This window comes from Canis lupus, chromosome 34 (genome assembly GCF_048164855.1).
Source record: "Canis lupus baileyi chromosome 34, mCanLup2.hap1, whole genome shotgun sequence".
Taxonomy (NCBI): domain Eukaryota; kingdom Metazoa; phylum Chordata; class Mammalia; order Carnivora; family Canidae; genus Canis; species Canis lupus.
Genome location: NC_132871.1, coordinates 25,671,290 through 25,689,832, shown reverse-complemented (window position 1 = coordinate 25,689,832; position 18,543 = coordinate 25,671,290). Strand labels below are relative to the sequence as shown.

General features: G+C 34.4%; 1 protein-coding gene across 32 annotated transcripts in view; it reads right to left on the bottom strand.

Moving 5' to 3' along the window:
• The window catches only part of BAZ2B (bromodomain adjacent to zinc finger domain 2B), a 292,931-nt gene that overhangs the window by 90,920 nt on the left and 183,468 nt on the right, over window positions 1-18,543 (bottom strand). For 18 of the 32 annotated variants that reach the window (XM_072811199.1, XM_072811215.1, XM_072811200.1 and 15 more), the window contains 6 exons: window positions 17,397-17,564; window positions 16,260-16,453; window positions 6,014-6,217; window positions 5,329-5,724; window positions 2,076-2,682; window positions 109-402 (listed from right to left, as the gene is read on the bottom strand). In XM_072811199.1, coding sequence (XP_072667300.1) covers window positions 109-402; window positions 2,076-2,682; window positions 5,329-5,724; window positions 6,014-6,217; window positions 16,260-16,453; window positions 17,397-17,564 — 1,863 coding nt within the window. The remainder of the gene's footprint in view (window positions 1-108; window positions 403-2,075; window positions 2,683-5,328; window positions 5,725-6,013; window positions 6,218-16,259; window positions 16,454-17,396; window positions 17,565-18,543) is intronic. The other 14 variants (XM_072811219.1, XM_072811204.1, XM_072811220.1 and 11 more) reach the window with 4 other exon arrangements.

Here is an 18,543-nt window from a genome sequence, read left to right as displayed (position 1 = left end):
GGCTGTAACACCTGATTCCAATGAGATCATCCCCAGAACACTGTATAAATAAGAATTCTTGCTATGGTTTGACTTGTACTTTACAATAATAAAATAAAGTGTAGGTACCAGAGTGTGGACTTGAAGTAAGTGTGGAAGAAGGTGTGCCAAGAAAAGCAGGTGACTGGGATTCAGAACATAAGGCAGCAGGAGCAGAGCCTGGGGCTTTTGCTATGTGGAGGTTACGAGGTGTTGAGTGAGCTGTGAGACTCATGGAAGGGCTTTTGACAGAGGAAGTTGTTTTATTCAGTTTCATTGAAGTTTTCTCTCCTTCAGTATCACTATCTGATTCATCTTGGTCTTTATCATCATCATCATCTTCTTCTGATCCTTCTGTATCTGATTCTGAATTACTATCTGATTCTGGGAAGTAAAAGAAGCATTTGTATATTATAACTAGATAATCACCAACATTTGCAGTTTGTATCTAAATGGAATAGTTTAGGAATCAGCATCTGTGATTGAACTCAACTGATCAACATTCCTGAAGAGTTCATGTAAAAATTACTATCTTACGAGCTGAGTACAATGTATGCAGACTACAAATTCTCAAAATTCTTAAAAAAAAAAAAAAGTATCTGTTTTACTCAACACTTTAATCATAAAACAGTTCTCACATGACACTATTCACATGCTGAGTTCTGCTGAATGGTTTCAAAATCACTTTTAATTTAATAGAGAACTAAGGTACAGAGGGAATATAATTGATTAAATTAATAGATTCCAATAGCTTAAGAAGTATATTAGGTTAAGTATGAGGAAAAGAAGTCTGGAACTACCATCATTTTTTCATCTAGGCTTTGAGGTAAAAGAAAACCATTTTCTGAGAAATTCTTGGCTTTTCTGACTGCAGTTTATTCTATTTAGGTACAAGACTTCATCAGGCTTCTTAGGCTTCATAAAAGACCAGGGTACAGATTTATGTGGGATTATTTAATGGTTTAATAAGTTAAGTTTTGGTCTAGAAATGTAGTACTATAAATCCATCTCTTTCTATAGACAGGTAATATCTATTCCTGGATTAAACCTGATAAACACAGACCTAATACTTGGAATGTACCTTAAAGGTTCTCAGAATAACAGCTTTTGTGGAATTGTGTTTTGTGTAGTACCATCTGCCTATGTTGCAATTTGTTATAAAAATTGTCTTTGAAAGTTATTAATAACGATATTCAAGCTCAATCATGCAAAATTGTTTATGGGAATCCCAGGAAAAATATTAACAGAACAAGTTGTTCTTACCCTAAGCATTGTTTCTATCTTAGACACTTTAAGTTGTATAACTGACTGTATTTGCTTATTCACATTGGTAGCCAGAAAATTTACCATTGGACTTATGGCTGATCAGTAACAAATTCAAATATTTTTATAATATGTATTTCACCTTTGTATATGTGCTGCCGAAATGAGCACTGTATTTCACCTTTGTATATAAAATTTATGCTATCTTATATTTTATGCTTTCAATCTTCTGTGGAACAATGAGGAGAGTTAAAGGGGAAGAAAAATGGAAAGAAGTTTTTTTCAAAAAAAACAAGCAAAACTAGAAAGCAAATAAAAATAAACTCAAAGAGTAATCGTTATTAAATAAATTCTGTGTTGCTAATAGATAGTCACAGGGATTTAGGTTTTTGGTACTTTCTAAATGACTGACTATAATTTTACCTTCTTCATTCAAAATATCTACTGACATATTTCAATAAGTAGAAGAGATGAAAAAGAAAGGATAAATGAGTGGTAATGAATTAAATGAAAATTAAGCAAATTTGTGAAGTTATTTCTTCATTCATGCATCATTTATATTCATTTCAAGTTTTTATTTGTTTAATATTAAATGAATAACAAAGCTGAGAGTTTAACTTAGGATTTCCAATCTCAATCACTCTAATACTTTACCAGCTCACTATGGAAAGCACATAGCTGTGTGGAACACAGTGAATGACAATGACTAAGTCTGTGAACTAAGAGTATCCTTAAAATGTTTTGGTTCACATAGCTTTTAGATAAATACTTTAAATTTAAAAATAAAAAATAACCTGATTGGCTGTCATCAGATTCATCATCTTCATCATCTTCCTCATCTTCTTCCTCGTCATCTTCTTCTTCATCCTCATTTGAATCTTCAGAATCCTTACTACTGGGAATGTCTGAGTCTGTTCCCCTAAACTGTTCCACTAAAGATTTTGCAGGGTGCGGGTGGTGCTGTGTTTTTACTGTGTTTACATTATTGCTAACCACTTTTTCCTTCCCTTGAGTATGCAGTATGGGAGAGGCAGAGGGTATCACAGTTGTCTGATTGCCAGGGGTTCTTCTCCCACTTGTACTCAGATTTACAGGTGAGGAAAAAGGAGTGCTACTTGCAGTAGCAATGTTTTCGTTAATCTTACTCTGCATTTTAGTTTTGGTAGTAAGTGCTAGAGGGGCTTCTTGAATGACACTTTGAATAACTCCGTTTGGTTGATGATTACCTAAAAGTGCATTTGTCAAGAATGGATTAGGGTGGTTGTTTTCTACTGTTTGTTTTGGATGTGCTGGTGAACTAGAGGTTGTTTTTGGATTTGACAAAGCTGCAATAACCTTCTTCAAGCTCTTGGATGACTCTTGCTTCTTTAACTGCGCTGGGAATGTCTGTTTATATTGTTCCTGTTGAAATATAAGTTAAAATACAAAACAACAATGTACCATAAAAACAAAGATTACTTTTATTTGCCTTCCATATCTGACAATGGCTGCTCAGATACAAATTTAAATCATGATATACAAGTGCTTAAAATTAGTGGTAGTGATGACTACAAGCTGGTTGCTGAATCTTGGCTAGACATAATATATTTAAAATTCCATTAGTCTTTCTCCCCTCAAAATACAGGTTTCTTCACTCCCTCCTTTCGTTATTTTTGTTCCTAGTGTCTCAGTAATCTAAATTTGAAACGCTAAAAACATCTTTTACTTTTCTTTCTTCCAAGTCAGCCATATCTCTATGTCTTTTGGATTCTTTCATCAAGATATTGCTCAAACTTAAGCCATATACCATCATTTCTCCCAATATATGCTATATGCTGATGCCAATTTCATCTTAATTTAAGCCTTTGCTATGTTAGTTTCCTGGGCAAAATCCTTAGTGTCTCCTGCTTTTCAAAAAGAAATGACCTTGGTTTAAAAATCCATCTGCTCTTTACTTGTTCTATGATATTAACAAGTGACTTAGTCTCTTTAAGCTTTAGTTTCTTTACCTCACACAATTTTGCGAAAATTACATAAGATCATATGTGTAGGAAGTCTAGATTGGTTACAATTACTAAGCAATTGTTTAATAAGTGACTTTCTAATAGGCAGTCATATAAAATTCTTTAAATAAGAAACATTTAAGAAACTCTTTGAAAAATTAAGAAACCTTTCAAAATGCAAATAACTCCTGATGTGCTCTATAATTTATCTCTAAGTGGAATATACATTAATGAAAAATTAAAATAACCCAAACAATGTAACTTTTAGTTTGCCTAATTTACACATGGAGAGTCAATAATGTGATGCCAATAACAATACGTCCTTATGACTGAGCAGTACATTACAAGTTATCATATGCATGGTATTATGCCATTGGTCATTCCATTTAGATCAGGGATTCCAAATCTGGCTATACATTTGGAAGATTTTGATATATGCAATACCTTAGTCTCAACACAACAGATCCTGATTTAGCTGTCCTGAGGTGTTCTTTTTTAAAAATTGTCCAAGTAATTCTAACATATACTTAAGCTTGAGAATTACTCACTTAATTCTCAAAACAGCCTGATTTATTCCAGTTTTTTACTCTGACTTTGTTCTTAAATTCTTTACAGTAAAATAAGGGTTAATGGACAAGAATACCAACTTTTTTAAGAAAGAAAGGCAGCATATCACAGTGTTTAAGAATGAGGATTCTAGTGCTACACTGCCCAGATGTGAACTCCAACTTTATCACTAACTAGCAGTGTGATCCTGGGGGAGTTATTTAAGTTTTTTGAACCTCAATTTGATTGTCTATTAGTAACACTTACAGTTGCTAGTGTCCAATGAGTAAATGCATGTTCAGTACTTAAAGGAATAGCTGGCAAACTGCAGGAGTTGTACAAGTGTTATCTAATGATGAGGAGGCCTAATGATAATTTTTGTAATCAAAAGATAGGATACTATGTTCAAACATAATATTTTTTTCTCTACTCTGGATTGGTTCTAGAATAAAAGGCACTGATCGTTTAATTACTGGAATTCTACTAGACATATGAATGTAGATTATATAGCAATACAAAATCAATACCAAGACAATAAAGATGAAAAAGATTCTCTGATTAGTGGTTCTGGCATTTGCATTAATAAAAGTTATTAAAAATATTTTGTATTTCATATAGTTTGTTAAAAATGGCAAAGGAACTCTCTTTCTAATAAATAAATAAATAAATCTTAAAAAAATTCTTTTAAAAAATGAGTATTCTGCCTGGGTGACTCAGCAGTTAAGCGACAGACTCTTAGTTCCCACTTAGTTCTCTTGGGTTGTGAGATGAGCGAGTCAGGCTCCAATCGGGGAGTCTGAGATTCGCCTCTGCCTCTCCTCCACCACATTCAAGCATGTGCACTTCCTCTCCTAAAATAAATAAGTAAATCTTTGAAAAAATTCTTAAAAAATAATAAAAATAGCAAAGGAAAATGATTCTTCATGCAGGATTTTTATGCTTGTAATTGTTATATTATATGACTACAGAGGTAAATTACTCTTTTATTTCTTTAAAAAAGAATATATTGATATCAGGGGGAAAAAGGACATTGATCTTAAACAAAAGTAATTGTGGAGTATATCTTATTCAAATGTATTTCTCCCCTTACTGCTAAAGCATTATACTTCAGGAAAAAAATGACATGATCGTGTTGCCAAGAATATATTAAGCAGATGTATATGTAAATATAAAAATCAGAGAAATCTAGTTTTCTGATGTGTATATTCTATTCTTGGTAACTAATAAGGTATGAAAATAAGAGCAGAATTTAATTTAAACTTGTGTATTTTAAGACTATATAAAAGCTCTTTTTCTAATAAAATTCTTCTATAAATAATTTTTTTAAAGATTTTATTTATTTATTCATCAGAGAGAGAGAGAGAGAGAGAGGCAGAGACACAGGCAGAAGGAGAAGCAGGCTCCGTGCAAGGAGCTTGATGTGGGACTCGATCCCAGGTCTCCAGGATCAGGCTCTGGGCCGAAGGCGGCGCTAAACCGCTGAGCCACCTGGGCTGACCCTAAATAATTTTTAACTTACCCGTTTGGATCGCATTTCACTGGTCAAAGGACTAGATTCTTCAGAGGTATTTTTATTCCCTGCTTTAAGTACATCAGGAGAAGGAACTATGAGTTTCATGTAAGTTTCCTTTTTGGCTTGATTTACCAAAGATAAAGGTTTCACATTGGACACCAATCCCGTAGACTGTATTACACTTGTATGTTTGTTCACAGATTCCTCCTTTGCCTGAGAGCTTTGGAAAATAAATGGAAGCTGCTGTGACAAAACCTGAGGCTGCTTCTGCTGGGACTGGAATGATGAGTGAGTCTGGGATTCAGACACAAGAGGTAATGGCTGGTGTATTCTTTTTTCCTGGGCTTTTTCAGTTGCTTTCTGTCCATCTGCTTTTGGGTCTGACATACCATGTAATAGCACCTGTAGAGAAAAATAACAAGGTGACTTCTTAATATCTATTAAAACAAAGAACGTCAAGCAGTTGGAGAGAAAAGGGTACTTTAAAAAGTGCTAATGACAGTTACATAAAGCTCACTAAAAATATACCAAATGTCCCTTTAAAAATGTTTCTCCATCTCCTTTCTTGTGCAAATGTTAAGATCTAAAGATATGATTACCTTTAAACTTTATAGATTTTGAGAGTCAAGATAAACCAGTTAATTCCTAAGTAGGAAGAATGTGTGGATACTGCCAATGAAACTACTTATACCTGGTTGTTACTTTTATGTTGTGCTTCACTCTCTGAATCAGAATCATCATCTTCACTTTCTTCAATACTTTGATCTTCTTCTTCTTCATCTTCCTCTAGATCATCTGAATCACTACTACTAATGCCTTCACTTGAGGTGTCTGATGATGTACCCGAATCACTATCACTGTTGCTAGAACTTTCCATAGCTTTCTTCCTTGGTTTCTGGGTAAAGACAAGTTTTTAGCAAGACTTTATTTTTGGGAAAATTCAAACTTCAGTAAGAGGTATGCTCTTTTAATATTCAAGTGATATTTCCATCTAAATATGTCATTTTAGAAAAAAGGGAAGAAAAGGCATATGTTGTAAGGGCAATTATTCAACAAACAGATCCAATTAACTTATCTGAAAGGAATTCTCCAATAAAAAGTACAGGCTTTGTCATGTACAGAACATTAGAAACACTGATATAGTATATATCTTTTCATATGATCTTTTCATGATTGCCATGCTTCAAAATGTATGACAGATTAAAAAGAGCAATTTACAAAACAATTCCAATTATGATAAGGGATACAGACATTGAAGTTCAATATTTAGCTTTAGTCTTCTTTCTTATTTTAACCAAATATTTACATATAACATGCCAAACACACCTTTCTAGGTGTTGACAACAATGGTATCTAAGACAGAGTCCTTGCCTTCAAGGGACTTAAACTCTAGTGTTGGTAGAGTAGTCAAATGACTAATATGAAAGCAAGTAATTCCATATGTAACAAGTACTGGAAAAAAAAAAAAAAACTAACACAAGTACCAGAGAGAAGAGAAAATAAGTAGCAAAAGACTTAGGGGCTGATTTAGCAAGGAATTTAATTTTTTATATTTCACTCCAGAAAAGACAGATAATATAATAAAGAGATATTAATTTCTGGAGCATTTAAGGCTATATAGGAAAAAGAAAATCTAAAATTGGTACAAAGTGATATTACATCACATTAAAAAACAAGTTTTGTGTTTAAAGAACAGACAGTAGTAGGGGTGCCTGGGTGGCTCAGTTGGTTAAGGCTCAGACTTGATTTCAGCTCATGTCACGATCTCAAGGTCTCGAGATTGAGCCTCGAGTGGGGCTCCGCACTCAGTGGGAAGTCTGCTTGAGGTTCTTTCTCCCTCTTCCCCTCCCCACTCAAATAAATAAATCTTAAAAAACAAACAAACAAACAAACTCCAGAACAGACAACAGTAGTGGATAAAAAGAAGGAAAAATTATGAGATGATTTATGACTAAACAGCTATATAAACAATGGGAAAGTTAAAACTCTGCCAATAGGAAAACTGAAAAGGAGAAATACTGACATGATAAAGCAGTAAGATTGAATACAATCCAAAATTACATAAGAACATTTCAATAGGATTTGTTGATAGATAAAGAACAAAATAGCAGCAATAAACTACAAAAGCAATGAATTACAAAAGTCATGGCCTTTTTAAAAAAAGAGATTTTATTTATTTATTAATAAGAGACACAGAGAGAGAGGCAGAGACATAGGCAGAGGGAGAAGCAGGCTCCCTGTAGGGAGCCTGATGCAGGACTCAATTCCAGGACCCAGGGATCACGACCTGAGCCAAAGGCAGATGCTCAACCACTGAGACACCAGGTGCCCCCAAAATTATGGTCTTAATAGAAATACAGCCTGTCTGTATGAGTTTGGGGCATGAAAGACAATAATACACTTCTACAAAAAGAAGCCAAGTTGAAGTGAGAGTTCTAGATTGCAAATTAGTACTCTTTCCTTTGTGCTTTCTGAAATTTGATTTAAATGAAATAAAATGCATATGAGTGAAGACAGTCATTCCTGTTGTTATACTCTCCTTACAATGGTACCCTGTGTTAACTGTTCCAAACTAGCAAACGTAATGCCTCCTCCAGAGACACATGCTTCAGTAAGTCAACTAACAGTAATCATCATTTCTGGAATTATGTCTCCCTCACAGTAAAGCAGAGTGATGAGAAACTGACTTGGAATAGTGTGGGTATCACAGGATGAAACAGACCAAAGTAGAGATTAAAGGGAAACAACAGTAATATAATAACACTAAGCCTACCATTTATTTGGCAGAGAAAAAGCTCCTTCATTGTAACCAAAATCTATTGTGAGTTTCTAAGCATGTATAGCAAGATTATGAAAATCATAAAATTATCTAAATAGAAGTTACCACTTTGGGTTTTAATAGAGACTAAGAAAGGAAAAACCTAAAGGAGATATAGTAATTTACCAGAGAAAAATAAACCCCTATTTTAATGCCCAAGTAATTTGTGCAGTTTTTAATTTAAGGGTGGCATGAGAAATGGAGTCTACATGCCTCAAGAGTAGGTCTGGAAGTGTGGATTCTAAAGTTTCAGAGTGTAAAATATTTACTTGCTAAACTTGCCACAACCAGCAGATTCCTGAGTTTCAATTCAAAATAGGACACAGGGATCTACATTAACAAGAACTAAATGTGATTCTGGTGCAGATAGTCTTCGCAGACCATACACTGACAGTTTACAGAGTCTTTGGCTTTATTAAGTTAATAAATTTAGTCCCCATTTTAGAAAAAAGAAGTAGAAGTGAATAGATACGTCCAGGTATTAATTATAGAAAAACAAAAAAAATCAGATTCAGTATTACGAATTTTGTCTCCTTAGTCTCTATTAGCTGTATGTATGTGTGTAGTTCTTTGTATTCATACTCAACTCAGTAGTAGGTCTCTTTCCTGTCTCTTCTTAGGTTATCACCACCCCCCCAACCCCATTCCAATCTGGGAAAGCTTTTCAGAACCCTCTCCTTGAACTTTCATCTCACTGTACACTTATTTCTTTCAATAACAAAATAAATACAAAGTCAAGGCTATTATGTACCAGGCACAGTCAGTCACTCGCCTCTCAGGATACAAAGGAATGACAGCAACTCTGCCCTAGTGGTAACAAGGAGAAGAGAATCAACAAACAATATAAATAAGTGTTTTTAGATACATACTCTGACTAAAACAGGATAGTTGGACAGACAGTGTGTGCTGGGGGTGAAGATTTAGATGCACTTATTAGGTACGATCTTTCTGAGCTGAGACTTAAATGGAGACTGAAAGACACTCATATGAGATAAACCAGTAGAGCCTTCCAGACTAAAGATAGACCAAAGGCAAAAGCAGTGAAATAAGTTTGGCATGTTCAAAAAATGGATAGGTCAGCTAAATCAGCTACAGCACACGGAACCAGAGAGAGAGGGAGACACACACACAGGAAATAAGGCTGGATGGACTAGCAGAGGTCAGATCATACAGGGTCTTGTAGGCTGAGTGGGTTAGGAAACTATGGGAGGGAATGATAACATAGGATATTTTAAAACCATAAAAACTCACTTATGTTTTTAAAAGATTGTTTGGCTGTTGTGGTAACAGTAACTTGTTACTGGTTTATAACTGCAGGAGTGGAACTTACTCAACTTGAACGGTTTTATTTTCTTTTCTCAACAGGCTATATGTGTATTTTAGTCTGTAATGTATATTGTTTAATTTAAAATATCTACATTTATTCTAAATATACATGCATTGTATAAAAGGGAATTAGACTTAATCTATTATTTTCAATGCCTACTACTAAGATAGCAATACCCAGGAGGGATTATCAAAATTAGCTGAAGAACATTTTTTCAAACTGCACGTGAAAAGGGTTACCTAAGCAATGTTTAAAAAGCTCTTAGGGGATGCTTGGGTAGCTTGGTCAGTTAAGCATCTGACTTGTGATTTCAGCTCAGGTTGTGATCTCGTGGGTCGTGGGATCAAGCCCCCCGTCAGGCTCCATGCTCAGTAGGGAGTCTGCTTGAGATTCTCTCTCTCTCTGCTCTTCCCTCCACTTGCATGCTCTCTGTCTCTCTCTAAAATAAATAAGTGAATCTTTTAAAAAATAAAATAATGAAAATAAAAAGCTTTTAAAACTGAAAAATACTGGGTAAAAAAGAAAAGTGTAAGATTTTCTTCCTTAGTTCCAATTGTCCTTCATCTCCATTTTACTTGACAACCTATGACTACAAATTCATGCCAAACAATGTATTATTCAAAGGTGCTCTTTTTTCTGAAATTTTAAGTTCTAATATCCCTTACTTTGATAGGCAGTCTCTCTCTAGTGTAATTTCAACATATGTGTGTATAGAATCCATCTCTTCACATCATTGAAGAGGTGCCTATGTAAGTTTTTTAGTACCTGCTTCATGAAATATTTTTGCTTTAATACCACTGATTTTTGTTCAGAAATGTCAATGTAGACTCCTTATCATAACTAAGAACAGGGTCTATTTCATATGCATGCTCTAAGTCTTGCTCAATCAATGCATTGTACATTGTAGAGGCACTGGGGATTTCAGATCTTACTAGATTTTAGCACCACTTCTAAGAGGTACATTCATCCCCAAACAATGGAATACACATTCTTTCAAGTATACATGGAACATTCTCCAGAATAGATCACATTAGGCCACAGAATAAGTCTCAATAAATTCAGAAAGACTGAAATTATATCATGCATCTTTTCCAACCACAACAGTATGGAACTAGAAATCAAAGACAAGAAAAAAATGAGAAAGCACACAATTACATGGAAACTAAATAATGCATCATTAAACAATGAATGGATCAACTAAGAAATCACAGAGGAAATGAAAGAATACATAGAGATAAATGAAAATACAACAATCTCAAATCTTTGAGATGTAGCAAAAGCTATTCAAGTGGAATGTTTATAGCAATACAGGTATACCTAAAGAAAGAAGAAAAATCTCAAATAAACAACTTAACCTTACACCAAAAGGAACTAGAAAAAGAAGAACCAACGAAGCTCAAAGCCAGTAAAAGAATAAAAATAATAAAGAGTAGAGCAACTAAAAGAATAATAGATCAATGAAACCAGGAGCTGGTTCTTTGAAAAGATAAATAAAATTGCTAAAACTTTGAGCCAAACTCATCAAGAAAATGAGAGGACTCAAATAAATAAAATCAGAAATGAAGAATGAGAAATAACAACTGGCACCATAGACATACAAAGGATTATAAGAGAATAGAATGAAAAATTATATACCAACAAACTGGACAACCTAGAAATCAATCAATGTGATATATCACATTAATAAGAGAAAGGATAAAAAACATATGATTATCTCAGTAGATTCATAAAAGCATTTGACAAAGTACAACATCCATTCATGATAAAAACCCTCAACAAAGTAGGTTTATAGGGAACATATATCAATGTATTAAAGGCCATATATGAAAAACTACAGCTAACATCATACTAAATGGTGAGAAAGTGAGAGCTTTTCCTCTAAGATTAAGAACAAGACAAGGATGTCTACTCTCACCACTTTCATTTAACATCATACTGGAAGTCCTAGCCACAATAATTACACAAGAAAAAATACTTAAAAGGCATCCAAATTGGTAAGGAAGAAGTAAAACTTTGATTATTTTCAGATGACATGATACTATATATAGAAAACCCAAAGGACTCCACCAAAAAACTACTAGAATTAATGAATTCAGCAAAGTTGCAGGATATAAAACTAATTTACAGAAATCTGTTGCATTTCTATATATCAATAATGAAGTAGCAGAAAGAGAAATTAAGAAAACAATACCATTTACAATTGCACCAATAATAATAATAACCTAGGAATAGCTCTTAAGGAGGTAAAAGACATGTACAAAACACTAATGAAAGAAATTGAAGATGACACAAATGGAAAGATATTCCATGCTCATGTATTCAAAGAACTGATATTATTAAAATGTCCATACTACCCAAAGCAATCTACAAATGTAGTTCAATCTCTATCAAAATATCAATATTTTTTGATAGAACTAGAACAAATAATACTAAAATTTCTATGGAACCACAAGAGATTCTGAAGAGTCAAACCCAATCCTGAGAAAGAACAAAGCTGGAGGTGTCATAATCCCAGATTTCAAGATATACTACAAAGCTGTAGTAATCAAAATAGTGTGGTACTGGCATAAAAATAGACGCAAAGATCAAGAGAAAAGAATAATAAACTCACACTTCTAGGGTCAATTGCTCTACAGCAAAGAAGGCAAGAAAAGACAATGAGGAAAAGTCTCCTCAACAAATGGTACTGGGAAAACAGGACATCTACATGCAGAAGAATGTACACCATGCACAAAAATAACTCAGGATAAATTAAAGACCTAAATATGAGATCTGAAAGCTTAAAATTCCTACAAGGAAAAATAGCCAGTAATTTCTTTGACATCAGCCATAGAAACACTTTTCTAGCTATGTCTCCTCAGGCAAGGGAAACACAAGCAAAATTAAACTATTAGGACATTACCAGAATAAAAAGCTTTTGCACTGTTAAAGAAACTATCCACAAAACAAAAAAACCAACCTGCTAAATGGGAGAAGATATTTGCTAATGGTATATCCAATAAAGGGTTAATATCCAAAATATTTAAAGAACTTATACAACTCAATACTAAAAATAATTTGATTAAAAAATGAGTAGAAGACCTGAGTAGACATTTTTCCAAGGAAGACCTACAGATGGCCGATAGTCACATGAAGAGATACTCAACATCATTCATCATCAGGGAAATGAAAATCAAATCCACAATGAATTATCACCATACATTGGTTAAAATGGTCAAAACCAAAAACAAAAGAAATAACATGTGCTAACAAGGCTATGTAGAAAAAAACCCTTATGCACTATTGGTGGGAATACAAATTGGTACAGCTACTCTGGAAAAAAGTATGAAGATTCCTCAAAAAATTAAAATAGAATTACCATATGATTCAATAATTGTACTAGTGGGCATTTATCCAAAGAAAATGAAAACATGAATTCAACGAGGTATATACACCTTCTGTTTACTGCAACATTATTTATAATAACCAAGATATGGAAGCAACTCATGTGCTCAACAATAGATGAATGGATAAAGAAGATGTGACATAAAAAAGAGATTTTGCCACTTGCAACAACATGAGTGGACTAGAGGGTATCACACTAAGTGAAATTAGTCAGAGACAGACAAATACCATATGATTTCAATCATATGTAGAATTTGAGAAACAAAACAAATGAACAATAAGAAAACTGGCTCTTAAATACAGAGAACAAACTGGTGGCTGCCACAGGGTAGGTGAGTGGGGAACAGGTGAAATAGATAAAGGGGATCAAGAGTACCTTCATCCTGATGAGCACTGAGTAATGTACTGAATTGCTGAACTGTTACATTGTACATCTGAAACTAATATAACACTGTATGTTCAATATACTTGAATAAAAGAGAAAAAGAACACTCCTTTTTTTTTTTAAAGGTTTTATTTATATATTTGAAAGAGAGAGAGCAGAGTGAGAGACAGAGAATACAAGGGCAGGGGGGAGGGGAGGAGGGAGGAACAGGCTCCCTGCTGAGGTCCCTGGAATCATGAGCCGAGCTGAAGGGAGATGCTTAAATCAACTGAGCCACCCAGAGGCCTCAAAAGCACTTCTTAAAAAAAAATAAAGTGAAAAGAGATTTACTATATATTTTCCAGTTAAAAATACTAATTTTATAAAAGTTAACAAAAATTACTATGGGAATAAGGAATGGGTAGTGTTTTAGTCAGTGTCTGGCTGTGGGGAAGCCGGAAGCAGTGCTGACATAGCCTTGTAGAGCTCATACTAATGGGAATGCCAGTGAAATAAATCATAAGGAAGAAGAATAAGGACAGTTAAAGAACAACAGGTGGAGAATATGACCCTGGACCTGTGTCCCTGGAAGGAAACAACAAAGAATCTTTTTTTTTTTTTTTTTTTTTAAGATTTATTTATTTGAGACAGGGAGGGAGTACACAAATGAGTGGGGGGAGGGGCAGAGGGAGAGAGAATCTCAAGCAGACTCGCCACTGAGCATTGAGCATGACATGGGGCTCAATCTCATGACCCTGAGATCATGACCTGAGCAGGAATCAAGAGTTGAACACCTAGCAAACTGAGCCACCCTGGAGCCCTGGAAACAACCAAGAGTCTTTCATCACGTTTGCTCAATGAGTGATTTGAAGTGCTCAGTGGGGTGGATTGAAAAGGAAAGAAAATGTTTGTTTGGGCCCAAGCACAGTCCTGTTGAGTTTTTGTGATGGATACCATTAAGCTTCTTGGCTTCACTACATGACCTTTTCCTAGACTTTCATATGTCTTACAGTGTCATGGAAAACATTTATCTTCTGTTGAAAAAGGAACTGAAAGATCTAGAGGAAGTGTTTTTGTGAAATACTCTGGGCAAAAAGAAAGAAATCTTGATTTGTTCAGTTGATCCTGGAAAACCTAAGGGGCTTGATGCTGTCTTGAAAAAGGGCAAAAGAAAATTTGATAAAATAGTTCTTCAAGATTGAAATCAGAACCCGGGAGGCTTGTTGAAATCTGATGATGTAAGGTTGGATCACTGCTATTTACAGTCAGTGGCCATCCATATCTTGCTCTTCTTGCTGTGTTGTCAAAAGTCCCCTTGGTATTATAGCTGAGATGGTGAAGAAAGTGATATGTGCACCATCACAAACTGCTGACTCTATTTCCCCAGAACACCAGGGCTTCAACACGGTTTTTATAGAATTTAGAGATGAGAAGACACTCCCCTAGTTATTATCTTTGTTTCCAAAATGTTTGCAGTTGATGCTAAGACTTTATTTCAAAATAAATCAAGACCACTCAGCTCAAGAAGAAATTACAAATGAGAGCAGACCAAATTCACTAATATGGGTGCACTTACTAGAAATTCTGGATATAATGTGTTAGTTCGTGTACCTGGACGTATCTCAGGTTACTTGCTTGGATGCAAGAAATCTGGACTCAGTCGTAGCCTACATTTAATAAAGTGGAAATGTCACAGCTTCCCTGGCATGATGTGGAAGAGGAAATCTAAAGGCTCAGGGTAACCAGAATATTAGAGTGAATTTATCATTATGCAATCTGCATATCCACCCTACTCCTGATAATATCTTTCCTGTGGCAGACAAGGTCTAGTCAGAAGGCAGCAACCACAGCAAAAACTTGAACAGGGGAATTTTATCATATAGAAGTATTAACTAGTAGCAGAATATGAACTACTAAGAAAGATAAAGAGAACTCTAAAGAATATTGTAATAGCAGATGTAGAGAGTAGCCACTTCCTGTAGAGTGGAGGAAGAGTATTAAAATAAAGGTAAACTTGGAAGAGGGCCTCTATCTACCAACCTCATTCACCCAAGGCTGAACTTCAAACTTTGTTGAAGAGAAAGTGGCTGTTGCCACTTTCAAGTTTGGCAAACAGGAAACATGCCTGCTGGAGTGCCAGGAAAAGTTGCTGGAAACCTCCTTGCTGGGGTGCCAGTAAAATTAGCTAGAAAGTCACCCACTGGCGTCCCAGAAACACTTACTACTAAGATGCCTGCTGGGATGCCCATGAGACTCCCTAGACAGTGTGTACTACTAGTTCTCCTAAACAGAGCCCACAGAGAAGCTGCCAGCTGGTGAGAAAGCTACCCACGGACAGCCATGGCATAAGGCAAGAAGAAAACACTGGAACCAGAAACAGAAGCCCTGTCCACTTCCAGAGTTTCTCCAAGACCCTCTGCTGACAAGGTCTAACAGTGTGCCAACTAGGAAAGGAGAAAAGGGTGAATTTAGAGTGGAGAGGCATAAACTGATAACCTGCACAGTTGGGGATATAATGAAATAACACGGGCCATGAGGTGATATATTTGAAAATGAATAATGGGTATACAGAATTATTACACTATGCTGTCTATTCTCTATATTTGAAGTTTCCCATAATAAAATGTTTTCTTATTTTTGTTTTCCTAAAAATATAGGCTCTGAGGTCAGCCCACTTGACTTCAAATCCTGGCCACTTACTGGCCAACTATTTTGAGGCTCTGTTTCTCCATTTGTAATAACAATACCTAGCTAATTATGGGTATACAGAAGATTAAAATAGGTATTATATGCAAAACAATTAGAGAAGAGCTGTTATGTGTTAAGTTCTCCATAAATCTTAGCTATTACTACTATTTGTATTATTTATACTGGTGCTGATAGTTAGAATTTTTGAGCCATAACACTAGTATCAAACCATAAAAATAAACATCTGTAAAGTAGGAGTTGGTAATTCCTAAGAAGTTATTCCATAGATTCATGTGGTTTGAAATTTAGAATGCTTAAAGATGTGCTATATATTTGTCCTTGAAGGAATAACTCACCTTATCTTTTATTTTGTCAGCTCGAGCATCCAAAGGCTGATTTTTGTTTTGTTCCTGATTACATTTTCGATTTCCTCTGCCTGAGCTTATACTTTTAGTTTGTCCCACAGAACTTGAAGCAGTAGTGGATAATACAGGTGTGTTGATACCAGATACAGATGATGTACTGTTTCCATTTATTGACCCATTTACACCTTGAAAATAAAAACAAACATGTTTATCCAAGAGAATATTCTTCAGTCATAAAAAGGAATGAAGTAATGATGTATGCTATAACATGAAGGACTCTCTGAAATATCACACTAAGTGAAAAAAAGTCAGACAAGAAGTCACATACTGTATGATTCCATATATATGAAATAGTCACAGTAAATCTGTAGGGATGGTGCACAAGCTAGTGATTGCCAGAGAATGAGGAAAAGAAGAATGGAGAAAAACTGCTTAAGGGGTATGGAGTTTTCTTTTAGAGTGATGAGATGTTTTGAAACTACACAGATGGTGGGTGTTCAACACCATGAATGCATTAAATGCCACTGATTGTTCACTTTAAAAAGGTAATTTGATATTTATCTGAATTTAACTTCAATTAAACAAATGTTTAGAAATATAATTAAATGCGGACATTTCCCTTTTCAGAGCAAACTCACCAAAAACTCTTATCCAAATGAAAAAAGATAAAAATAAACCATCCAAAATGCTATTAGAATTTGTAAATGCTATTCTAACAACAGTTATCAACTGCAGAAATATTAATGATCACTTTTTTTAAAAAGGAGCAGTTGGATATTCATTTTGACAAATTTAATGCTTAATTACAGAAAAAGTAAATCTTATACTGGGTTACACAAAGGAGGTAATGAGATAGAGAGGAAAAAGCAGTAGCACTAGGAGTTAAAAGGTCTAGGTTCAAATCCTGCCTATGCCACAATGACATGTAAGCAGTCCTCGAATCACTTATTTACCCTTGGATGTGAAATGAGGATACTCCCAATTTCCCAGTTATTGTAAGGAGTAAGCAAGGCATTGTGGGAAAGTGTCTAGTACACTGTTATAGAAATGTTATCAAACCTAAACTCTACTGAAAAGAGGTATTGGAATGGAAAATTTATAAAACATTACTTAAGTTAACAGGAATACCTTTTTCAGGACCATTTCTATTACTTTTTCCTGAAGTCCTTGAATGGAATGAAGAAGAATCATGATTCTGGGCCGGAGGAGCAAACAGTGGTGGAATTCCCAGTAACGGTGGAAAGAAGGTTGCCCCTGTACGAGTATGAACATCTGTTGTTCGCCACCATTCTGTACCTCAAAACCAAACACCAAACAAAGAAGCAAAAAATACTTGAATTAATTTTCTAGTTAATGTAACAATGCTTTTTATATTTTATTCCTGGAAAAAAATATTAAATTTCATCTTGAAACAAAATTGCTGAATTATACACAGTCTGATCATCTAACTGTAAGACAGCTGATTAGATGTTATACACTCATTACTCTCCTCATTAAGTTAGTATTCAAGGATCTTCACTTGGCAGCTTCCTTGAGACTAAGTTTATGAAAAAAAAAAAAGGTAGTCTATGGTCTTAAAAATAAAATGGAAAAATTGGAATATTAAAGAACTGCTGGACTTTTTGATAACTTATACCATAATTTTTCTAAATTAGTATAGAAACAATATTTAAGAATATACTAATATATTTTAAACATATTAAATACTTTAAATTCTTAAAGTACCATCTACAACCTATGTCAAGAATTTCCTCAATTTAAATCTGGGTCTGATAAATCATAAATAATAATACAAAGACTGCTGCTGTAAATCAGTATACCTCAAGAACATTTATAAAGGAAGATATTCTATTCTCAAACAAAAATAAAGATAGCAAAAGTGTTAGGTTATTTTGTCTAAGAAATGAAAAATATTCAAAGATTTCCAAAATAAGTCATATTAAAATATAAAAGGTTTATAAAATTCCTCACCATATAGTTAATAAAGAAAGCTTGGATTTTGTTTCTATTTCTCTCATAAATTACAGATAACAATGACAGTTTTATCAATGTAAAATGAATCAGTGGTAGAAAATCATCAAATGCAATTTAGATGTTCAAACAGTTAAACTTAGTTAAAACTTTTAGAATAGGAAAAAAGCCAAATTTTATAGAATACATTTTTCAAAAAGGGTAAAGATAAAGAAGAGATTTGAAAATAATCCAAAAGAAAGTCTTGTATTGTCCCATTTAAAAATCTCAGAAATAATCTTTTCCACTTGGCTAACCGGCCAGA